The following is a 22,618-nucleotide window of genomic DNA, read 5'->3' as shown; positions in this document are numbered from 1 at the left end:
CAGTTATTTCCAAACTGCAATGATTTTGTTGTTGGTAGGTTGTTGTTTTTTAAATAAAAAATGCAGTGAATTAAAGTCTTGGGCATGTACTGAATTCTGAATATCTTACCCAAGATGGAAATCTGTGCAGCGGAGGAGTGGGTGGCTTGCCTCCTGGGTCCATCACTCTGGTTTCAGAAGTCCATGTCTCCTTATTACAGCAAGATTGCTGGTGAATCTCTTCATCCATCCCTGCCTCCTCCCCCAAACAGTCTTCCATCTCCATGTTCTCAGCTACTTCCTCATCTATATCAGTCTCTTCCACTTGTCCCCGGCAATGTGAAACAGCACTTATAGGCTTGAAAGTGCCGATATCATTGTTTGCCACATGATGGAAGGAATCTGCCCCTGACTGTGGTTGGCTATAATGCCGCTTGGCGAGCAGGATGCTGTCCCTTGGATTGCTAGGAGTCCGAACTTTGGGGAGAGTCATGCTGTTACCTAGTCCAGCTTCCCTTCCTTGGAAATTGTGGGAGGTTGAAGTAATGGATTTTGGCAGCTTCAGGGCTGGAGTTGATGTTGAAAGAGAACCATTAAGAACATTTTTCACTTCCCCAGATGAGGATGAGCACAACCTATGAGTTCTGAAGTCAGTACTCAGTCCATCTGCTGGCTTGCACAAGTCAGATAATGTCTTGTCTGAATCACCAATGGAATTCTGCAGTTCCTCCAGGGGAGACTGAAAAGTTAAAGCTCCATGAAACTTCACAGTCTCAGCTTGGTGGTTTGATGATGGGCAGATGGGGACCAGGTCATTTACCGAAGAGTTCTGGTAGTCTGGGAAGTCAGAGATAAGCCTCAGTGAGCTCCGAGAAGGCACCGATTTGTTCACCTCACCCGTTACACAGGCATCATTCATAAATACCACACTTGCTATATAAGGAACCCTTTTCATGGATACACTCTGATATGCCTGTTTGATGTCCATTGCAAGAATCCTGGAATCCCGGTCTGAGTCCTCAAGGAGGCATGACAATCGGTCTCGAAACAGCTGGATGTTGCAGTTGGAAACAGATTCTTCAGAAGGCACAGTCATCAAATCTGCAATTGGGAAAAGACGTCAGAACATAAGAAGCCCATCTAGTCCAGCATTCTGTTCTCACAACCAACCAGGACCTGAGTGCAACACCAATCTCTCCACTTGCGATTCCCAACAACTGATGTTTCATAGACCTGCTGCCTCTGATGCTCAAGGTAGAACACAGCCACTATAACTAGTAGCCATGAATCACCTTATCCTCTATGTATTTGTCTGTATTTCTCTTTCAAAGCCAGCCAAGATAATCATATGTAGAAAACTTGTTCCATTAGACCACTCTTCTAAAAACAGGAATTTATAATCTTTAAGCCCAAATGATTTGAAACCCCTCCAACCCATCCATGCTGATGGTTCTGGTGATCTGTTAATTAGAGGACAAATATGGCCAGATAATACAGTTCAGATTATAACACCCCCAATAGCTCTTACAAGTCTATTTTGAGCAACAAACTAGTGAAATGGCATTCCTCATTTGTACACTAAAGGAGAAAGATTCCTTTGTAACCAGCAAAATCAATAATCAGTATAATGCTGTCAGAAGTGATCTGTATTTAACATGGTAAAGGTACCTGCAGTTTTCCAGGTAAACAAAACAGTAGATAAATCTGTTAATCAGTAGAGATGTCTGCAAGAGATTGATTTTATTTCCAGAGAGGTGGTTAAATTTACAAAAATAAAAAAGAGGAGCTAAAGAGACTCATGAGGCTGGACCTCTTCTTTGGAAGTTCTGCCTATTAATCCCAAACACACTTGGGTGCATAGTGGAGATACTGTAGCTATTTAAAAGTGAAGAAAATCCACTCTGTATATGTTCAAAGGCAATGTTTTATGCATTATGACTTGTCACATTGCCATGCTGAGCATGGAAGAGAAGGGATTAAACCCTGGTTCAAATTAGCCCCTATGTTGGAGAAGCTGAATTGAATCAGACACAATGAGACAGTACAATTATGTGCAGGAGTCAATGTATCATTCAGAGCTGTCTGATTGGTGGCATTTTGGGAACACTTAATACCAGGTTATTATAGCAACCATTTCATTCCGCTAGCAATCAAAACAGATGGGAAGTTGTTTGCAAAGCTTTCAACTGGAAAGGTGCTTGCGCTTGCAGAGAGAACTGAGGCCAGTCAGGTAATATTGGCACAGGATTGGCACCTCCATACAATTCTTCTGTGCTCCAGGTTGCTTGCCTATGCATCATGGCTATGCCTAATTTGGTGTTAGAGAGCGAACGAGCGCAATTTGGAAAATACAATTCCCTTACATTTGAGGAATGAAGTTTTCAGGACCCAGTACAAAGAACCCATGTCTTTAGTTGCACAGAGGGTGAACAAAGACTATAAATGCGAAGTAGGCTTCCCCCAGTAACTTTTAATGTATCTATGTGCAGTAGAAAGGCATGGGAACCCAATATTTACCATCATGCCCCAGTATGAATTGTACACTATGTGAACAGGCCCATAGAAAATGTAATGCATGATTGGGCTGGGTGACATATTATACATGTCATAGGTTTAAAAAGGCACAACAATATTACCCATACTTTAGGTTAGGGATGGGGAACCTGTGGCCCATCAGATCTTGCTGGACTACAGTTCCCACAGTCCCCGACCATAGGCTTTGCTGGCTAAGGCTAATGGGAGTCTGGAGTTTAACAACAACTGGAGGGCAACTGGAGGGCAGCCGCAGGATCCCCATCTGGGTTTTATGTACTAGCTTCAGGAAATAACGATGTAGCAACAGATACACTGGATGGTCCTCGGCAATTGCATAAGCCACATAAAGGGTGGGGCTATTCTTAGTTGTACAAGAATGTACTTGGGACGGAGAGGTTAATGAGATTTTGCAGTTCTTGTACTTAGCATGTACAAGAACAACATTGTGTTAAAGCAACATCCACGGGACATCTACAATCCACATTTAGGTGGACCCATGAACTTGGCCAGTGAGCATCCAAACATGTCAGGAAATGACCGAGTGCGTAGTGAAAAAAGAAAAAAGAAAATCTGCTTATGATTTTCAGAAAGTAGCTTCACCCCTAGGATAATATCTAAAGCTTGATGTTGCCCCACTAAAGGTAATGGATTTTCTGCCGCTGACATTAGTTATAGCCTTTACAGCTGAATTAATAGACCAGCCATTAGTATGGAGACAGAAACAGAGATCTCACAGACAGCCTGCCTCAAAGTATATATATTTTTAAAAACTGATACATACATATATATATATATATATATATATATATATGTATGTATATATATGTGTGTGTGTGTGTGTGTGTGTGTATATATGATGGAAAATGGAAATATCATATTCTGCTCATTCTGCCTCTGTGTACTAGAAGGAAACCACAAATGGCAGTGAAACGCACAGAGATCTGAGGGTTCTTCTTTTCACTTTCCCTGCTGGTTCCTAGACATTTATTTTAAAAATTACATATTTACCTTGCAGCGCTGCTTGAAGAACTTTGATCTGCTCAGTCAGCTTCAGGTTATAACCCTTGAGGTAATGGTTTTCCATCTCAAGCTGTGAAACAGTAGAAGAAAACACTTTATGTTAAAAAAAAATCATTTGAAGTATTTTTCTTTTACAAACAGTTCTGTCCAGACTTTTGGCTTTAATAAAATTTCAAGAAAATTAAGATAAATTTAATTGAAAATTCCTACGTTCTTCGAAAGGAAGGCCTATCTCTAGGAAGAGTTCCCTTTGTCTTGTATATTTACGGCCAAACAGTACGATGATCTGCTTAACCAATAAGCTTGGACTTCACTAACTAAATTACTAAACAAGTACAGTGGTACCTCGGGTTAAGAACTTAATTCATTCTGGAGGTCCATTCTTAACCTGAATCTATTCTTAACCTGAAGCACCACTTTAGCTAATGGGGCCTCCTGCTGCTGCCACATCGCTGGAGCACGATTTCTGTTCTCATCCTGAAGCAAAGTTCTTAACCTGAAGCACTATTTCTGGGTTAGCGGAGTCTGTAACCTGAAGCATATCTAAGCTGAAGCGTATGTAACCCGAGGTACCTCTGTACATAGGTTGTACTGTAAGCGTCATTACTGGCCCAGTTCTACAGTCCATCAGCACACAAAAGAAGGCACACAGCTGTACAAATTGTCTTCTCCAACAGTGCAATGCAGAAGTTTATATGTCATTGCAGAGGAGGGTATCCCTACTGAGGTGTCACTGCAAGCACCCCTTTCATGCCAATGCAGTTGTACAATTCTATGGACTAGGGGTGTGGAAGAAACAAACTGGCCATCACCTCTCTTAGTTTAGCTGTCACCCAGTCTTTAATTTTGGCAGCCTTTTCTTGGACAATTTTAGCATCATCTGCTCTCAGTTGTTTCTGTGAAGAGGAGAAATAGACAAATGTTATAAGACAGCAGCGGATCCATTTGACTTGAAGAAATTGCAGGTGTAGCCATGGGCAACAGCTCACTATTCTTGCACAATTCTTGCATAGCAGTAAGGAATAATCTGGAGACTTTGTGGAAACTTCCCTACAAATCAGAACTAGACCATTGAACTCAGGTGCCAGAAGGAACACTTTCCCCATAGTAATTTCCCTATGTGCTGAAGTCATATTTAGAGCCTCTCTACCAGGTGCTCCAGCCATCTAAAGTAAAGCTGGTGGCAAACTTTCTCAGCCTTCTCAGTGCATCTTTTTCCTCTTAATATATTCTGTTATTGACTTAAATCACATAGCTGTTTCCTATGGTTATTTATTGCCAGTTGTGACAACTTAACTCTTCTGCCCCATACTTCTTCTTTTTAAACTAATTTCTCTTTCCTTTCTTTTCTTTTCTTTTTTTCTGCAACCTATTTGTAGTTATTAGATTTATTTATTTAGAATGAAAAAACGAAAGCCTTCTCAGTGCTGGGATTGTATTTGTGGAATTCCCTCGGCTATTGAGAAGTGTGCCTGGCACCAACTGCATTATCCTTTAGGAGCCAGGCATAATTCCCTCCCCCCTTTACAGTCGTTCGTAAATAAATAAATAAATAAATAAATAAATAAATAAATAAAATTGTTCTTCTTCTTCTAACGTATTAATTACTATTATAGGGGGATATCCAATGTTGTGCAAGCAGACATAATGAGACTTGTCCTTCCTTCCCCTCCCTGCCACAGTTCTCTCAAATCAGCTTCAGAGGGACCCGCAACACTCCAGAACAGATTTGGGTGCCATTTGGGGGAACTGCAAGGGGAGCAAGAGGAAGTCCCATTGCATGAGTTCACCCATTTTATTTGGGATGTCACCTGTTTTATGTATGTATGTCATATTGTTTCTACAAATTGCTCTGGAAACTCTACTCAAGGGCAGCAATAACTGTTTCGAATAAATAAATATTGACCTGAGAAGGGGGAGACAGACATAAATGCACTTTAGAAGCAGGAAGAAGAAGAAGAAGAAGAAGAAGAAGAAGAAGAAGAAGAAGAAGAGGAAGAGTAGTAGTAGTAGTAGTAGTAGTTTGGATTCGATATCCTGCCTTTCACTCCCTTTAAGGAGTCTCAAAGCGGCTAACATTCTCCTTTCCCTTCCTCCCCCACAACAAACACTCTGTGAGGTGAGTGGGGCTGAGAGACTTCAAAGAAGTGTGACTGGCCCAAGGTCACCCAGCAGCTGCATGTGGAGGAGCGGAGACGCGAACCCGGTTCACCAGATTATGAGTCTACCGCTCTTAACCACTGCACCACACCATAATATCAGATGGTACCTTTCTCACTGGCTGTCGAGGCAAGATGTGTATCCCAGTTTAAAATAGCTTCATTACCTGCTTTTCCAGCTGTGTCTCGAGTTTCTCGATCAGTTCATCCTTTTCTTGCACTCTGCTCACCAGCTCCTGGTATTTCTTGTGTACACTTGAACCGCTTGTTTTCATGTGGGCAAGTTTCAGTTTCTCTTCCATAACTTCCACCTGAAAGATTCCCTCACACTTTCATTGTAATGACAATGGGTGGTGAAAGGGAAGGAAACACATTGGACTCTTTGTGGGAATAGACTGTTTATTCACTAATGGACCCTTATTTGGGGCAGGGCAGATTCTTCTTAAAGAACTCTCACACATTTGTCCCTTCGTATAATCCCATCCACTAGAGCGCTGGTATCTGATGTTGAAAATAACACATTAGCAGCACTGCTCAGCCTAGTCTGAGGTAAGTTCCACTTCCAGGTAAGTGGATATACAACCTAAATATTCAAATGCTCAAGGAAAATACATTTTTCAGAAGATAATTAAAAGAAATGCCCGGAAGGCCTGCCATCTTCAGACAGCAAGAAAGTCCCAAGTATACAAGAAGAAATAAGACATCAAACATATCTTACAGGTACATATAAGTGGGGCACTGAATCGCCATTTGGCAGGCATTCTGCAGCTGCCCCTTCTTTTTCTATGAACATGTCTCTCCCTCTCTCCATCCCAGCAGCTCTGTTATCCGTCCCCTTCCAGGGTTTTGGACAGAAGCTTTATAGGGATGTCATAAATAATTTGGTTGTGCCTGAGAGTACCTTCTCAAATGTAGTCTCCGCTTTTCTCTTTTAAAATGTTGACGGAGCCGGGGTCCTAGCCTACTGACCTCCTCCTCAAAGGCCTCAAATTGAGATTGGCAATGCCGTGCGGGATATTTCCCAGTCTATGTGCCAATTTCTTCATGAAAGCTGGTTATGCTCCAGCGGACATTCCTGGCCCCAGAGTTGCAGAAAGCTGTGTTTTGTCCTCCTGTCTGTCTACATTAGACAGAGAGAGGCAAACAGTCTCTCCCCTACGCTGAACCTGAAAGGCAAGCGTGTGGCACCCCAAGCCAGAAAGCTTAGCCTGCCAAGCTGCCGGTGTTTGGATCAGAGCTTGGGAATAATTACCGTCTAAGGAAAGAGCCCCTCCCAGCTCTTCTGATGCCTGAGTGGTGACTCTACACTGAAACCTCCAAGCTGGGACAGTAACCATTTTGCCTTCCTTATCTGAAGATAAGAGCACCATCCAAAACCCTGAACTCGGGGGCTGAAAAAAACACCCAGCTTTAGGACTCAGCACACAAGTCATTTCATTTCCTAGACGTCTTTTGCTTCCCTGCACAATATACCTGTTTGTGGGGTGGCAGCTCCACATGATGTATTAAACCACTTCCTAAGCCTGTCAGATTTAATTAAGGCATTTCGAAAGGCCTTTCCATTTCCCTTAGATAACGAGCTGGGTGGTGCCACTGGTAACAGGCAGCGGCAAACTCCAAGCCTCCAGGCCTGATTCGCTCCGCCAAGTTTGGCCAGGATATGGCGGTCCAACCTGGACTGTAATTTTCCATTCACCATTCCCCCTCCCCCCTTAAAAAGGGATGTTGAAGAATAGTATCCTTGGTAGCTTAACTGGATTCTGTGTGGGTCCCAAAAATTGCTTAGCAACTAAAAATGGTGGGAATAATCGGCCACAGAATCCCTGTGATCACACCCACACGATGCTTTTAAAGCACATTTATACCACTTTAATAGTCATGACCTCTCCCAAGGAATTCTGGGGACTGTACTCCCCACAGGGCTAAAATTCCCAGCACTCTTAACAAACTACAATTCCCATGATTTTTTGGTGGGGGGAGCGGGGGAGAGACATGAGTTCTAAATGTATGGTATGGATATGATTTGGAGGACTCAAAGGCTATACTTTTTAGACTTTGCCCACAGAACACAGTTTTTCCGCTGCTACAGCAAGGTTTAGAAACACGATTAAAAGCTTATAAACACTGTAAGGTGTAAATGTGTCACCTGAAACTGAAAACCTTTGTATAATTAGAAATCTTGGGGTGCCCGTCCAGCTGTAAAGGTTTTCACATGTTATGGGACTAGTGATATCAGAGAAGCTCTTACCTGTTTCTCTGCATTTTGGGCTCTCTGTTCTGCCTCAACCACTCTTTGCTCCAGTTCTTGCATCTTCAGAAGAAAACAAGACATGAAAAACGGTTTACTACCACTACTACTAAAGTAAAAGGTAAAGGTAAGGTAAAGGACCCCTGGACAGTTAAGTCCAGTCAAAAGCAACTATGGGGTGCGGAGCTCATCTCACTTTCAGGCCAAGGGAGCCAGCGTTTGTCCACAGACAGCTTTCCAGGTCATGTGGCCAGCAGGACTAAACCGCTACTGGCGCATGGAAGACCGCGATGAGTGCCGGAGCACATGGAAATGCTGTGCTACCAGTAGTACTAGTAATGCTACTACTACTACTTCTACTACTTCTTTAGAATAAAACCCATCATTTGTCACTGTGATCTCTGGCATTTCTAGAATTATAAAACATAGCTCTTTAACAGTACTATCACCCATCATTTTCTCATTAGTGAATTTTGACATTCATTATATGGTTGGAAAGGATACCTTCTGGTACATTTTACATGCTATTCACCACTCCTATAAGCAGCTTACTTAGAAGCCACCAGCTCACCATTAGCATTCAACTCATCATATCTCTTTGATAGACTTATGATAGATTCTGCATCACTATATAATCACTATGATGCGCAGGATCTTTTAATGTCTAGAAACTGTTTCAAAGAGTGCTATTTACTTTATCAAACCTTTGGGAAAGCAGTAACAATGCTCACATATTCCCATATCATGTTATTTACAGGTATGAGATTGACATAAATATTATGTAAATTCAACGGCATTTGGGGCCCAATTTACACAGGAGACTTCAACCTCCCATGTGCGCACCTCATAGGCTTGAGTGATTGATTGTCCTCCTATATTCTCTCGCTCCACATTCACTTTTGCAAAACATGCCCTTGAATAATGGTTCAACTGCACTGCCAGGAACGGCCCCATTTTTTCCAGAAGCGTCCTTAATTATAGTGTTCCAGGTTGGCAGAGATACTCAGCGCCATGCTGCGGTAATACCATGCTGAAGCACTGACTCAGCATTAATTTTGACAGAGTAAATGAAAGGATTTTAGAAAGCTGGTTTTTCCCCCCATTCAAATTTGATACCCAAGCTTCTGTTTGATCCTCGTTTTGCTGATGATCTACTACCATTGCAGTGCATGGATATTAAATCAGCTGAAATTACATTAAACACATCCTGATCTCATGTAAGTAACTTCCCCTGCACTTCTCAATAGTCTGGCTTTCTCTGTGTCAATTCAGAGCTGTGTCTGCAGCTCCTTCCTCCTGCCCTGGCTTGGACTGGCTTCTCCTATGCCTTAGTGAAGACCTCTAAATTACCTCCCCTCCTTTCACATTCTTCTTGGGAAAACAATATCTGCACACAGACTTTCCCTGCTGGAGAGGAAAAGAGGGCTATGGGTCAGTGTCCCATAGGTTCTTTGTTCTCACAAGCTTATATACAAGAGCTCATTAATTTTAATAATTGTCATAACATTTTCCTTGGAGGGTTGCTTGAGGAAAACCAATGCTTTTGGATGGGAAGCAGCAAACCCATTTGGGTAAAAGTGCAGTAACTCCCCTTGTAGAGTTACTATTCCCAGAAGGGAAGAGGGATCAATGTGACTTCTCCATTGTCTCGAGAAAAGAGAATGGAGTGCACCTTTTGGGGATGAAGTCATTAGCAGCACCAAAGTGACCTCCCCAGGGCACAAGCTTGGGCAGTGTGTATGGAAGCCCTACACTGCCCACATGACAAGACCCCTCGGCCACGTTGATATACTCCAAAGGAAAGCAGAGCAGTAAGTTGACATCAGGAGTTGCTAGAAGGAGGTGTACAAGGCACCATCCATCTATCTTACATCCACTCCAGATTTGTGTAGGGTTTATTCCCTAGCTTTTTATTCTCCAAAATATATCCTGTAAGTTTTAGGGTCAGAGTTTCAGGGGGTTTAGGGTCAGAATTTTCCTTTTCCTAGATGGGCAACCTTCTCAGGTTGACGAGCCCCATCTGCCCCTCGCTTCCCTCTACAGCATGTGCAGAAAACCACCTTCTTGACCTTTGGACCCACTGTTGGTCATGTCTGCTCAATCAGCTGGAGCCTGTCTTTGCACGCAGGGGAAGTCCCTAACTCACCAAGGGTCTGAGACTCACTGACTACCCTCACCTGGTTTAGCTGGTCGGTCAAAGCCCTTTCCTGGGGTGTGGCTGCTGTCACATGCTGACAGCTTCTAGGAGCCACAGATGAGCGCTAAGTGCAGGGTGGGGACCAAATGTGGACAAACTACCCCAGAAGGAGCATACACCCCTACTTGGAATAATACCTGGAAATTAACATCATTTTTGTCCCAAACTGAAACTTCTACTTCATTGCAGTACCATGGGTCACTGCACAGACATTAACATTTGCACATTATTGGTAATATTTCTGCTCTTGTGAATGATGGCAACTGTACCACTCTGACACCTGACCACTTTTTGACATGGTTCACTGTCTCTCATGAGTAAGCTGAACTAGACCAGCATTTTAGAGACTGATCTCCCCAAGAAACCTGGGTTCTTTGAGAACAGAAGAACTCTACTTACCTCCCAACTGAATGGATACTGAAACTGTCTGCATTCATTAAAGATCTCATGGCAACCCCTGACAGTCTGCCAAACCTTCAGATAAGCTAATAAAAATCCATGTAGCCTGGCTCAGTTTAAAAATAATTAGTATTCATCTTCCTTCTCACCACTTCATTGTCTTCCTGTGGGATGTTAAAACTGCTGCTCTGTTTAACATCAGACAAGAGTGTTAATTTCATGGTGCTTTTTGAGTATCATGTGTTATTCAAGGTTCCCTAAGGGCAAACTAACAATAAGCTGAGCATTCAGATTGCACTTTCTATGTATCATGTTTTGTAATACTGATGAGAAAACTGCACTGCACGGCTAATTAACTGTGAAACAAACATTGAAATGAGATGTTCAAAATTCGGTTCCTACGCTTCTGATCACTAGCCCACCAAGCTGTCCTCTCCCACATGCTGTAGAAAGATAAAGCCCTATTATCGAACAGAATGATGTCTCAAAGGTGAGGAGAGTGGCCAAAGATTCATGGCCCACAGTTCATTTGTTAACCGGGTCAATTATGCCGCCATGGCAACAGACTGCTATGTCACTCATCAACTGAATATTACTCCTCTTTCCCGTTGTGTGTGCACAACTGTGTAAGTAAATGCCAGTTACTAAAGACATGAGATTCTTGAACGCATTTCTAGATTAACTGGGTGAAGATGCATTAAGAGTCAGTATGAACACCCTTCAAATGAGCCCATGAGAAAAGTACCCAGGAAATCCTGTGTACACACATCTCCACTTCTAAGCTTAGTCAGGCATTCCTGCCAGAATCAAAGTATTTTTCTTTGGATTTTTACTCTCTTTTGCATTAATTAGATTCAGCTCCATTTTCTCTCTCCATTTCTCTCTCTCTCTCTCAGTCGTTTTCTCTCTCTCCTGAGAGGCCCCACAGCTCATTTGTAACAGGGTCATCATGCTGCCATGGCAACAGCCTGCCATGTCACTCATCAAGAGAATATTACCCCTTTTCTCCTCAGTATGTGCAACTGCATGGGGGGAAAAAAACCCCTGAGTGCAAGTAAATGCCAGTTAGCAAAGGCATACAATGCATACAATTCTAAACTCCAGCATACTTTAATTTCCATGGAAAGCATCCAAAAAACATTTGAGCAGTATCATTGCTAGCATTGCATTTGTTTTGAGTTTCTCAAGAGAGGCATGGCGGAACGCAGGGCAAATAACTTTTATTAAGACAGCATTCTAACAACCCTTCACATGTTTATTAAGGACTTGGGGGAAGGTTCACGTGTGTGTGTGTGTGTGTGTGTGTGTGCGCGCAGTCACTTGATAAGTTATCACTAGACAATTCAAAAGGTGAATGTTCAAAGCTGAATGTGTGAACTAAATCCTTCAAAAAACACACATTGAATTTGAAGAGCTATGCAGGGATATGCATGGGCATCCTGTGGTTTGTTCATTCATACATACAAGTCACCACTTGATGCTGCAGTTATCAAATGAGTCACTATAAACTGCCCTAGGAATTTGTTGAGGGGCGGGAAATTAGCAAACAAATTTGTGAACTAGCCCTTAAGGCTGAAATTCTGGTTCTTAAGTTGTGTATTAGAATTGTGTGATTCAGTTCTTAAATTGTTCGATTGACTTACTAAATCACTTACTAAATTACAAAATTAGTCAGTTTTCATTTTCAGCACTAAGGCAACCATCCTGTTAGCCTGAAAACGATGAAGAAAACCTCCCCTTGCTCCTAGCACTTCTGACACGGCTTTGTTGAATTACAGCCTTTAACTGCTTACTCTTTGGCCTTCAGAGGAAAAGCCACATCACAAAACCATACAGCCAGTTACAGAGTAACCTGATCACTGAACCAAACTGCTCCCTAATCTCAACAAAGGGTAACTTGACACACCCACACCCCTAGGGCTGGATTAACTCCAGAGTCTTCATTTCCCTTTCCACAGGGGTGTCCAGCCGTCAGGTGCTCGGCAAAGTAGTGCAGGAGTAATCAGACAAGTTTATTGTGCTGTCACCATCCTGCTGGAATTCTTTCCGAAAACATTGACTGGGTGAAGATTTAAATTTAGGATTTCTAATGAACGAAAGAGGGCTTGGGGTTTAAATAACAAGCACGTGGATAGGGTGGGAATCAGGTTCTGAAAATCATGATTTCAAAGCCATCCGAGTTCTTGTCCACATCTTCAGGCTGCTCTGAAACTTAAGCCAAATACATTTTTGTATAAGCTAACATTTAAAATTAATTTTATAATGTATGTTTTAATGGTAGTTTTTATTGTGATATTCTACTGCAGTTGGTGTTACTGTAATTAATTATAGTGTATATTTCAGCATAAGGGACGCGGGTGGCGCTGTGGGTTAAACCACAGAGCCTAGGACTTGCCGATCAGAAGGTCGGCGGTTCGAATCCCCGCAACGGGGTGAGCTCCTGTTGCTCGGTCCCTGCTCCTGCCAACCTAACAGTTCGAAAGCACGTCAGAGTGCAAGTAGATAAATAGGTAACACTCCAGCGGGAAGGTAAACAGCGTTTCCGTGCACTGCTCTGGTTCGCCAGAAGCGGTTTAGTCATGCTGGCCACATGACCCAGAAGCTGTACGCCGGCTCCCTCGGCCAATAAAGCGAGATGAGTACCGCAATCCCAAAGTCGGTCACGACTGGACCTAATGGTCAGGGGTCTCTTTACCTTTATATTTCAGAATGTTGTTAACTTAGAGAAATTTATTTTTTAAAAAAATCAGTCCATTAATAAGCAAATTAAAACATGACAGGCAATTTCTCTAGACCTTCTTATAGGGTACTGTATCAAATTTAAGTTGAAACTGTTTGATTTTTCATTATAAAGACTTGATTTTGAAACTTATGTCCCTGGCCTCATCATGGGGGGTTACAGTCTCTCTTACTAGCTATCCTCATCCAAAGGTTTAAGAATAAGCACCTTTGTACTTTGATATTTTTTGTAGTTTTTTAGCTTTTTTCATTATCATTATGGAATTTTCTTTTGTAATTTTGGTTGTCTATATTTATCTGTATTTGTTTAAAGCAAAATAAAAGTATTTTTAAAAAAGAAGAATAAGCAACAAAGACTGGTTACAAAATGTAGCTTTTGCCTCACCTTCTCAGCCAAAAGCTCCCGGATCCTACTAGCTTGCAGGCGGAATTTGAAGAGCTGTGTCTCCAACGCAAGGCATCGTTTCTGCCAGTCCATGCAACTACCATTCTCAACAGCAAGCTCTGCCATTTTGAATGCCTTCTCCCTAGACCGACCTCAAGATGTCCTAAGTGAGCAAGACAAAGAAAAAAAAGACTGAAATGTCCAAAATGCTATAAGAATTGTCTTTATAGATATTTTTTTAAGCACACCCAATACACATTTAAAACACATTCCTTTGACTTCCCCCAAAGAACCCAGGGAATTGAAGTTTCCCCCTCACAGTTACAATTCTCAGTAACCTTAACAAACTACAGCTCTGGATATTCTTTGGTGCAAGTAATGAGCTTAAAACATGCATTGGATGTGTCTTAAACATATGGGGTGGATGTTCCCTAACAGGAGAATTTCCCCTGCCTCCTCCAATCTGGGGACACGGGTGGCGCTGTGGGTTAAACCACAGAGCCTAGGGCTTGCCGATCAGAAGCGGCGGTTCGAATCCCCATGACAGGGTGAGCTCCCATTGCTCGGTCCCTGCTCCTGCCAACCTAGCAGTTTGAAAGCACGTCAAAGTGCAAGCAGATAAATAGGTACCGCTCCGGTGGAAAGGTAAACAGCATTTCTGTGTGCTGCTCTGGTTGGCCAGAAGCGGCTTAGTCATGCTGGCCACATGACCCGGAGGCTGCTCCCTTGGCCAGTAAAGAGAGATGAGCACCGCAACCCCAGAGACATCTGTGACTGGACCTAATGGTCAGGGGTCCCTTTACCTCCAATCTGGCTATGGTAACATTATACTATGCATTGCAGGGGGCTGGGCTAGTGACCCATGGGGACCCTTTCAACTCTAGAATTTTATGATTTTATGTCAGTTTCCACAAAACCAACTCTGCATTCAAATTTTAAACACTAGGGAAGTTTAGAAGAATTCAGAATGAAGATTCCAACTGTAAACAAACTTTTAACAACTAAGACTTCCAGGACAAGAGCTTCAATCAAGCCTGATTAGAAGATTAGGCAAACGCAAACAGCCTAAGCCCTTAGACTATGGTATAAACTCACTGTTGTTCCAGACTGTGCAGTGAAAGAGTTAACAGAATCTTCTTATCAGCTCCTAAAGATCACATTATCAAAGTTACTCTGGTTTCCATATGGTCTCTCTCTCCCCCCAGTTTAGCTATCTTTTGGACCACCAAGCTGCACTAACTCTTAATGTTTCCCAGGGTCATTCTGGTAGCCTGTCAGTGCGTATTTAATCTCCTGGTATGTAGGTTCAGCTACAAGAGCAGGAACGATAGGCCTGCTGCTTAGCTAATGCTTAAAATTCACATAGCCAATATGCCCCTTTCATTAGAAGCCCATGAGCTAATTGAAGTGGGCAGCAGAAGACACAATGCACCAAGTGTCCTCATGGATGACAGAAGCCCTTCCACCACAAAGCTTTGGCTATGAATTATCCAAGTGAAACAGATAATAAGAGAGAACAAAGATAAAGCTTCATTCATTATATTTCATTGCCACAGTCTGAAAAATATTTAGCTAAGGCCCTTTGTCCATTTTAATCACCTTTGGAAGTCCCTTTTGCTTGTCCCCAAATTTAATGAATGGAAATGGAAAGATATGCTGAAAAGCTGGAGGGGTGAGCATGGAAATTAAAAACTTTGGAACTATTCTGGTGATTTAATTCAGCCTTGCAAATAAGCCCACAAAAGGCGACAGCCTCCAATATATACTTTTTACCAGCCTGCCAAGGGCTGCCAGTGGAGAGATGTAGAGCCTCCTGCAGCATTTCTAAGCTGCGTGTGGAAAGGGGGACTTCACTCCTCCAGCAGCCCACATGGTTTCTGTATTGGCCACAGAGAAGTTATGGAACGCTCCCTCTCTCCTTGGCCATCCTGCATATAACTTTTTGTCTGTCACCTATGACTACTAAAGTGCTGAAAAACAAAGCTGAATTAATTAATGAGCAGAAAAGCTTGCGGGCACAGTTTTTCGTGTTTTTCATTGGCAATCTGCCTTTGAGGGTTAATCCATTCCACCCTGTTGGATGTGGTAATGAGGGCTGCACTGATGCCATCAATGCACATAGTACAGTCAGCCATGCAAATGGAATATATATATATATATATATATATATATATATATATGTCTGAACACTCAGCTCACATAAGAACACAGCTGAAATGTTTTGGCAGAGGACCACTGTATTTTTCTGCTGCCCTCTGTCTATCCAATCTATCCATTCCTGATCACTTTCGCTTTTTTTTATGAATGATTTTTATTAAAGTTTCCACAGCTTTTTATCATAACAAACAAAACATAACAATAAAACACATGCAACACGTATAATTTCAAACTCGTAATTTCATATTCCTTACTTTCCCGACTTCCTCATACCTCCCCTTTCTGCATTCTCATGTCGAATTAACTGATTAACAAATCCCTTCCTAACTTTCAACTTAATTGTAATAACACTCATTTTCTTTAACTTAACCATTGTCGCTGTTAACTCCTATTTTTCTCATTCAACATCAATCTAGCATTCACTCATTTTTGAATATTTCTTTAAATAGTCTTTAAATTTTGTCCAATCTTCTTCCGCCGTTGCTCTTCCCTGGTCTCGGATTCTGCTCGTCATCTCTGCCAAGCCCATGTAGTCAATCACTTTCGTCTGCCATTCTACCACGGTGGGTAGAATGACAGAACATCCATATAAAATGAACATATAGAGACAGGAAAGACTCCTTTAAAGATTTTACTGAGCACATGTCCCTATCACATTAAGCATGTGTACCAGAAAGTGATCTCAGTGGGACTTACTTTCAAGAGAACATATCTAGGATTGAGTTGCAGGCTTTTTATATTGCATCCTATGGACCACTTGCCACAGAATGGAGTAGCCTATTTTGAAGAATGGCTAGATGATACATTTCCAGTTTGGTTCTCTACACTCCCATCTTGTCAAACCTGACATGCCAAGGATAGGAGATGGTGAGGAAGAAACTTGCCTATATAATATGCATCATCATAGATTTGTGGAGTTGGAGGGGGCCTTGTAGGCTACCTAGTACAACCCTCTGTTCAATGAAGGACATCCAGAGCTAGAGAAACATTGCCAATGGATTGCTGTCCAGCAAACACTCCAGCAAGGGAAAACCCCTCCCCACCTCCATTTAATTTTCAGGTCTGCCACTCCATTATCTTTCTATTGAAATGGAACACACATACTAAACACGGCAGAATAATGAAAATTGTACTGTCCAGGCATCCAAGACAAAAGTAAGTTAAAGCAACAATGGTATTACTTCTTTCACTGCAATATGGAAAGATGAGTATCGGACAGTATGGAGGGGCACCCCTGCTCACATGGCCTCTGGTCAGTCACATCACTGCTGTTCACTGAGTGGCAGAGGGTGAAGGGTAAGCTGGCAGAGAAGATGGCAGGGTGGAAACACACTGGAAGGAGGCACTCAGTTGGTTCTGCTCCTGCATCTGTACCGCACAAACCTTGCTGCAGTCTCCTCCCTTCCCATCTACTTCTCAAAAAGCCATAGCAACAGAACTACCCAGCAGTCAGGTGAGCAGTGGCACCCCACTCCCAGCAGTGAAGCTGCATGCTCCGCTACCAGGGGGCAGAGAATTGGCGGGGGCATGGCTGGTGATCCTGGGGGTGTGGCGCACATCCCAGGGGTGTGGCATGCTGCCTGCGAGGGCGTGGTGAGCCACCCACAGGGGCGTGGCATGCGTTCTGGGGGTGTGGGGCGCTGTCTGTGGCGGCATGGTGCCTGGTGCACATGGGGGTGTGCGGTGCGTGGGGGGGGGCGCGCCACAATGGCACTCTACTGGAATAGTGGTGCCGGGGGCGGTCCGCTGCCTCCACAACCCCGTTCCTCCGCAAGTGCCCACCCCACCACCAGCTACTGAGCAAGTTTCTGTTATATATATATCAATAGGGAAAAGCCTAACAGGCATAGCTGCAGTAAAATTCCATATCAAGGCCAAAAAGCTAAAGAGTTAGCCCCTAGTTACGTACCCAGCTACCAAGGCCTTTTGTTAAGCAGAACACGGTGCCTTATTGCAGGAAGGCAACATTGGATCTATTACTTATAATGAAGTCATGGACAGCATTCTTTTCTCATGGGAGAACAGGCTTGAGGTGAAAGACACAGCATAAAGCCAGCTGAGTCCTTGCTTGTATCAAGAGATAAACTTGTACAGAAATCCTTGTAATGATTAAGGGGGGGGGACAAAACATTGAATTTGACCTCTTTCTTCTATCTGCTTGTTTTTTAAAAAAAGTTACAAGAGCTCAGAACAAATTGCATTCATCATAATCAAAAGCCTACCACCCATTTTGCAATAATAAATCACTTTGCAGTACTAGATTAGTAGGTGTATTGTGCCATTTGCAGACAATCTTATGATATCCACTATGAATGCATCTATCCAGAGAGGAATGCAAAAAATGTAATCAAGGATTCAGCATTAAGGCTTGATCTTAGAAGTTATAATGGTAGTATATGCAGTTTTCTGGAGAAAACATGTCCATACTGTTTCACATATGCCTTTTTAAAAACACACTTTATTTACCCCAAAATGTTGGTTTTGCATCTAACATAACCATTATATAGCAGAACCTAACTATTTATCTTTTCTTTTTTCACTTCTCATTATGTCAAAGGTATACAAACTAATCAACATAGCATTTTTAAGATATATGTATCATGTGAAATACATATTAATGCAATTACATTTCTTTACAAACACATGCATTACATAGATTTCTTTACTTGGATGGCAGCCCTTAGTCGAATAATCACATGAGTTTTAGGGGGTAGCCAATTTCAATTCTAGGTTGCAACAACAGATATATAGTGTCCAGATCAAGGGAAGTACATAGGACCACACTACTGTATTCTGTCTTGGTCTGACCTGACCTGCACTACTGTATCTTTTTGTCAATTAAAATGTTTCTAATTCATTAGATATTGCAGTCCTGGTGTTTCATATATACTTGCACCAAGGTGCAATACTAAAGACAGTTTCCCGCCACCTGTGCTCATTTGCCATCTCAAATTAAGGCTGCAATGCTATACACATTTACCTGGGATAACAGACATTTTAGGACTGCACTTCACTTTACCACTTCAGAAGTTTCATATTTATATGATCTGGTTTCATCTCAAACTGTATGCAGCTGGTGGAAAGCACTACCATACTGATACTCACTTTTGCGTGGGTTATTCCATTGCGAATAGCATTATATATTTGTAATTATGAAAGAAAGTGAAGGTGGGAAATTCACAAGGAGATCACTTTCAAGCTCCTGTTAAGACTGTTCTGCTCAATGAGAGTTTTGCCAGTTTTAAATCTTGCCTAGTCTCAGGGGGTGATATCCAACTAATCCATCATACTCAAAGCATACCAATTAAAATTAATGGACAGAAGCTACTTGTCCATTGATTTCAATGGCTTTAGTCTGAGTATGACTAAAGTTGGGTATAACCCAATGAGCTTAGTACAGGCTCTTTTGGGAGCTAGTTATTGTCGGCATCCATGGGAACCAAAGGTGGACAAACTACCCCAGAAGGAACACGATGTGTTCCCCACCAGAGGTACTATCCTGACACCCCATGCACCCCTTGGGAGCTAGTATGGACATGGTATTTAATATGATAACTGCTGTTCTAAAGGTTTTGTTGGTGAAACAAATGGAGGACACTACACTTTAACAATTGTGCATGTGTGCCTAACCAGGCAAGATGGTGGCACAATCACCATTCCATTGTAATAGTACTGTATAAGCAATGCATCTTATGGTTTGCACCTGCATATCTCAGAGAGAGCCGCTCCCTAAATTAAGCACATATCCCATTTATTGTTCTTTTGCTTTTTAAGATTCGTAAACTGCACCGTGCTTTGCATCCCATTTATAAAAGCACCTAAATCAATTGTGAGAAGGAACAAGCCCTTTTCAGTTGTAGCCTCACAGTTATGGAATGAGGTTCCCATGGAGATGAATCATCAATGTGTCTCATTTTAAATTTTAGGTAAAAGCACAAAGCACTTTTTAATACTGGGATTCTTTTTCCTGTAGTTTTATCTTTCTGCTGCTTTAATGCTATTTGTGTATGTTTTATTCTACTTCATGTTTAATTGATTTTATGTGCTGATGTTGATTTTATCAATTTTGTAAGCCACCTAGAGCTTTGGAAGAACTAATTTTGTTCAATACATGAACAAAAAGAAATAACCATAAGCAAACACCTCAGCTACTGAAGATAAGGCTAACATGGTAATCATTTAAAGTGTAAACAAATAGTCCTCAGGAGAATCTTAATTGCTTAATTTAGCAGGTAAAGCGACCATAGAGTTACATTTCTCTTGTAAACTTCATCAACAACAATATTTATTACGGCCATAGGCCCATACAGGTAAAAACAACACATAAATAACAGCTTGTGCACGTGGGGAAAAAACAGCCGCTAAAACACCACTATAACAATAAAATACTATAAAATAGAATGGCATACTACGCCTTAGTTAGCTTGTAGAACTTCATCCTTCCACTAGGCAATACCCATCTTAGGCAGTAAATGAAAGTACCCTTGATAGTCCTGGTTAATGTACCAATTCTCTGTGCCAGCTGTTTTTAAAAGACCAAGAGCACAATCCTAAATATGTTTATGCAGAAGTGAGTTCAATGGGGCTTGTTTCTCGAACCTGAACGTGTTTAGAATTGAAGCCCCAAACTGTTTACTATTTGCCAGAGATGGCAATGGTTAAGGCTGCTAGTTTACACCACCCATTCATTATATCGGTCATAACTAGTTCACACCAAGTCATCTGTAATAATAAGATAACACATTCCATAAAAGAGGACATTTACCTACTTCCTTCCCTCCTAGTAATTTTAAATGAAAGAAGGTATCAAAGTAATACAACACCACAGGTAGTGATTTCCAGTACACAGTACAGACATGTTATAGCAGTCATCCCTTTCTGCCCTACAGTTTTAAACCCTGCTTAAATCAGTTTTGGAAATCACAAGAAAAAGCAAAGATCGCCCCGCACACCCCTAGCCTCACACAGTCTCTCACCTTGGGCAGGCTGCTCTAGCAGGAGGAGGAGGAAGGAGGGCTGAGGCAAGCCGGGCACTGCAAGCAAAGAGCCAAGATAGCAGAAGCCTCCCCCCCCCCCCGCCCCAAGTTGCGACTGACCTTGTATTGTTCTTGGTCAGAACAAGGTTATATTGTGCTCAGGAACAGAGTGTTGCCATCCGCCTGCCGCTCACCTCCAGGCAAACGCGGGCTGCTGCTGCCCTGAGGGGGAGAGGATCTCACGAAAGTCATGCACACAACAGCTGCGCTCGAGTCCCATTCAGCCTTTCCCCGTTCTCTGCCTCTTTTCTCCCTCTTTTCCTTCAAGCGGGAGAGCCTGGCTCAAATAGCACAGGAACTGACATCATCGGCACTACACTTTTAACCCCTTGCCTGACAATAAGATCAGGTTAGGCTGCCTCCCCTCCAAAATAAAACAGCAGGGAACTGACTTCCCACCCACAGGATTTCTCTGTGATCTTTTGTGTGTCTGTGTGGGAAATGGCCTTCTTTTGTACCGACAAGCACTCTTGTCACGTTTTCTTTCATTTCAGCTTGGCCAGGCATTGTCCCAGAGAAGAAATACTCACTCTAGATGCATCCATTCTCTTCCAGAAAGCTACATACGCATGGGCGTAAAGTAACCAGGATTTTTTGTGGGGGTGGGGAGGCCTTGGGGGGGGGCAGAACCTCACTTAGCCTACACAACATTAAACAATACAATACACAAATCCTAAATTTGATTAAAAAAAATAAACTAAGGAATTTGAAAGAGAATTTTTTAAGCAGCTGGGTTCCAGAATCATGATTATGATTTTTTAAAATGTCAAAAGATAAAAAGGTTTTGTGGGAGGAGGAGTTGGGGGGAAGGAAAGCCAATACATTTTGGTGCAAATACTGTAGCACGCAATATCCAGCAACGAATTGTGCCCTTTCAGCATGTGTTGGCATAATAATACGCAAGTGGTCTTAGTTATCTATATGATCTATACATGTCTAAGTTATAAAAGGAAAGTGGATCTTAGCCACACTGGTAGTGCTTGGCGTGATGCAACCACACCGCATCACATAGGGAACAAGTCAGTCTTCGCTGCAATCATAAATGCATTCAGACTGTGCACACATTACCATTTACTCTGGCTCTGGTGCATGCTGGTGTTTGAATCTGTGTACACACGACGTTATCCACAACAGAGAGCTGGCCCGTAGTGTCTTGAAAAATACTATTGTTTGATGTGTTTTTCCCTTAAACTAACTTCAATATGAAGGGAAAACCTAAGGCACATTCACTTCACAGTTAAGCTGAGGTGTGTGCATTTGAGACAGCCATTGTCCTTGTGCAAATGACAGGAGTTGTAAGGGCAGGGAAACCAAACAGGTAATGTACATCAGGTTCAACCTCCCCACCCCCTATTTGGTGTGTACAAGAGTGTGCAAATGTGACTCGAACACAGTTGTGAGGGCTGTGTACATAGCCTTACTTACAGAGATAAGTCCAAGGGACTTACTTCTGTGTAATAAGCATGTTTAGAATTGTGCAGTTAGTCTGGTATAAGCAGCAACCAATGTTAACTACTTAAACTAGAGCTATCAAGGGTACTTTTATATATTACTTAGCATAAGGATTCCTAGTGGATTCTGTTTACAAGATAAAGTCAATTTACCTGCTAAATCAAGCAGTTAAAAATTATGAAGGCTATTTAAATTATTACTGTTTTAGCCCTGTCCTGACTAAATGAGGTGTTTGCTTGGGAATATTTCTTTTTGTCCATGCCCAAGCAGCAGTTGTGCTGGTTCCTGCTTATTTGCCCTACTGTCTTTTAT

The 22,618-nt window shown here is 42.2% G+C and overlaps 1 protein-coding gene across 4 annotated transcripts in view; it reads right to left on the bottom strand.

Moving 5' to 3' along the window:
* PLEKHH1 (pleckstrin homology, MyTH4 and FERM domain containing H1) overlaps positions 1-21,143 on the bottom strand; it is a 49,747-nt gene extending 28,604 nt beyond the window's left edge. For 2 of the 4 annotated variants that reach the window (XM_081851553.1, XM_081851554.1), the window contains exons 1-7: positions 20,915-21,143; positions 13,662-13,824; positions 7,942-8,004; positions 5,861-6,022; positions 4,347-4,430; positions 3,523-3,604; positions 110-1,080 (exon numbers count right to left, since the gene is read on the bottom strand). In XM_081851553.1, the coding sequence (XP_081707679.1) occupies positions 110-1,080; positions 3,523-3,604; positions 4,347-4,430; positions 5,861-6,022; positions 7,942-8,004; positions 13,662-13,787 (1,488 nt within the window). In that variant the 5' untranslated portion in view covers positions 13,788-13,824; positions 20,915-21,143. The remainder of the gene's footprint in view (positions 1-109; positions 1,081-3,522; positions 3,605-4,346; positions 4,431-5,860; positions 6,023-7,941; positions 8,005-13,661; positions 13,825-20,914) is intronic. The other 2 variants (XM_081851555.1, XM_081851556.1) reach the window with 1 other exon arrangement.
* Positions 21,144-22,618: the final 1,475 nt, after the last annotated feature.

The sequence above is a fragment of the Podarcis erhardii genome (genome assembly GCF_964252035.2).
Source record: "Podarcis erhardii genome assembly, chromosome: 1".
NCBI lineage: Eukaryota > Metazoa > Chordata > Lepidosauria > Squamata > Lacertidae > Podarcis > Podarcis erhardii.
This window is presented reverse-complemented; position numbering and strand designations above follow the sequence as displayed.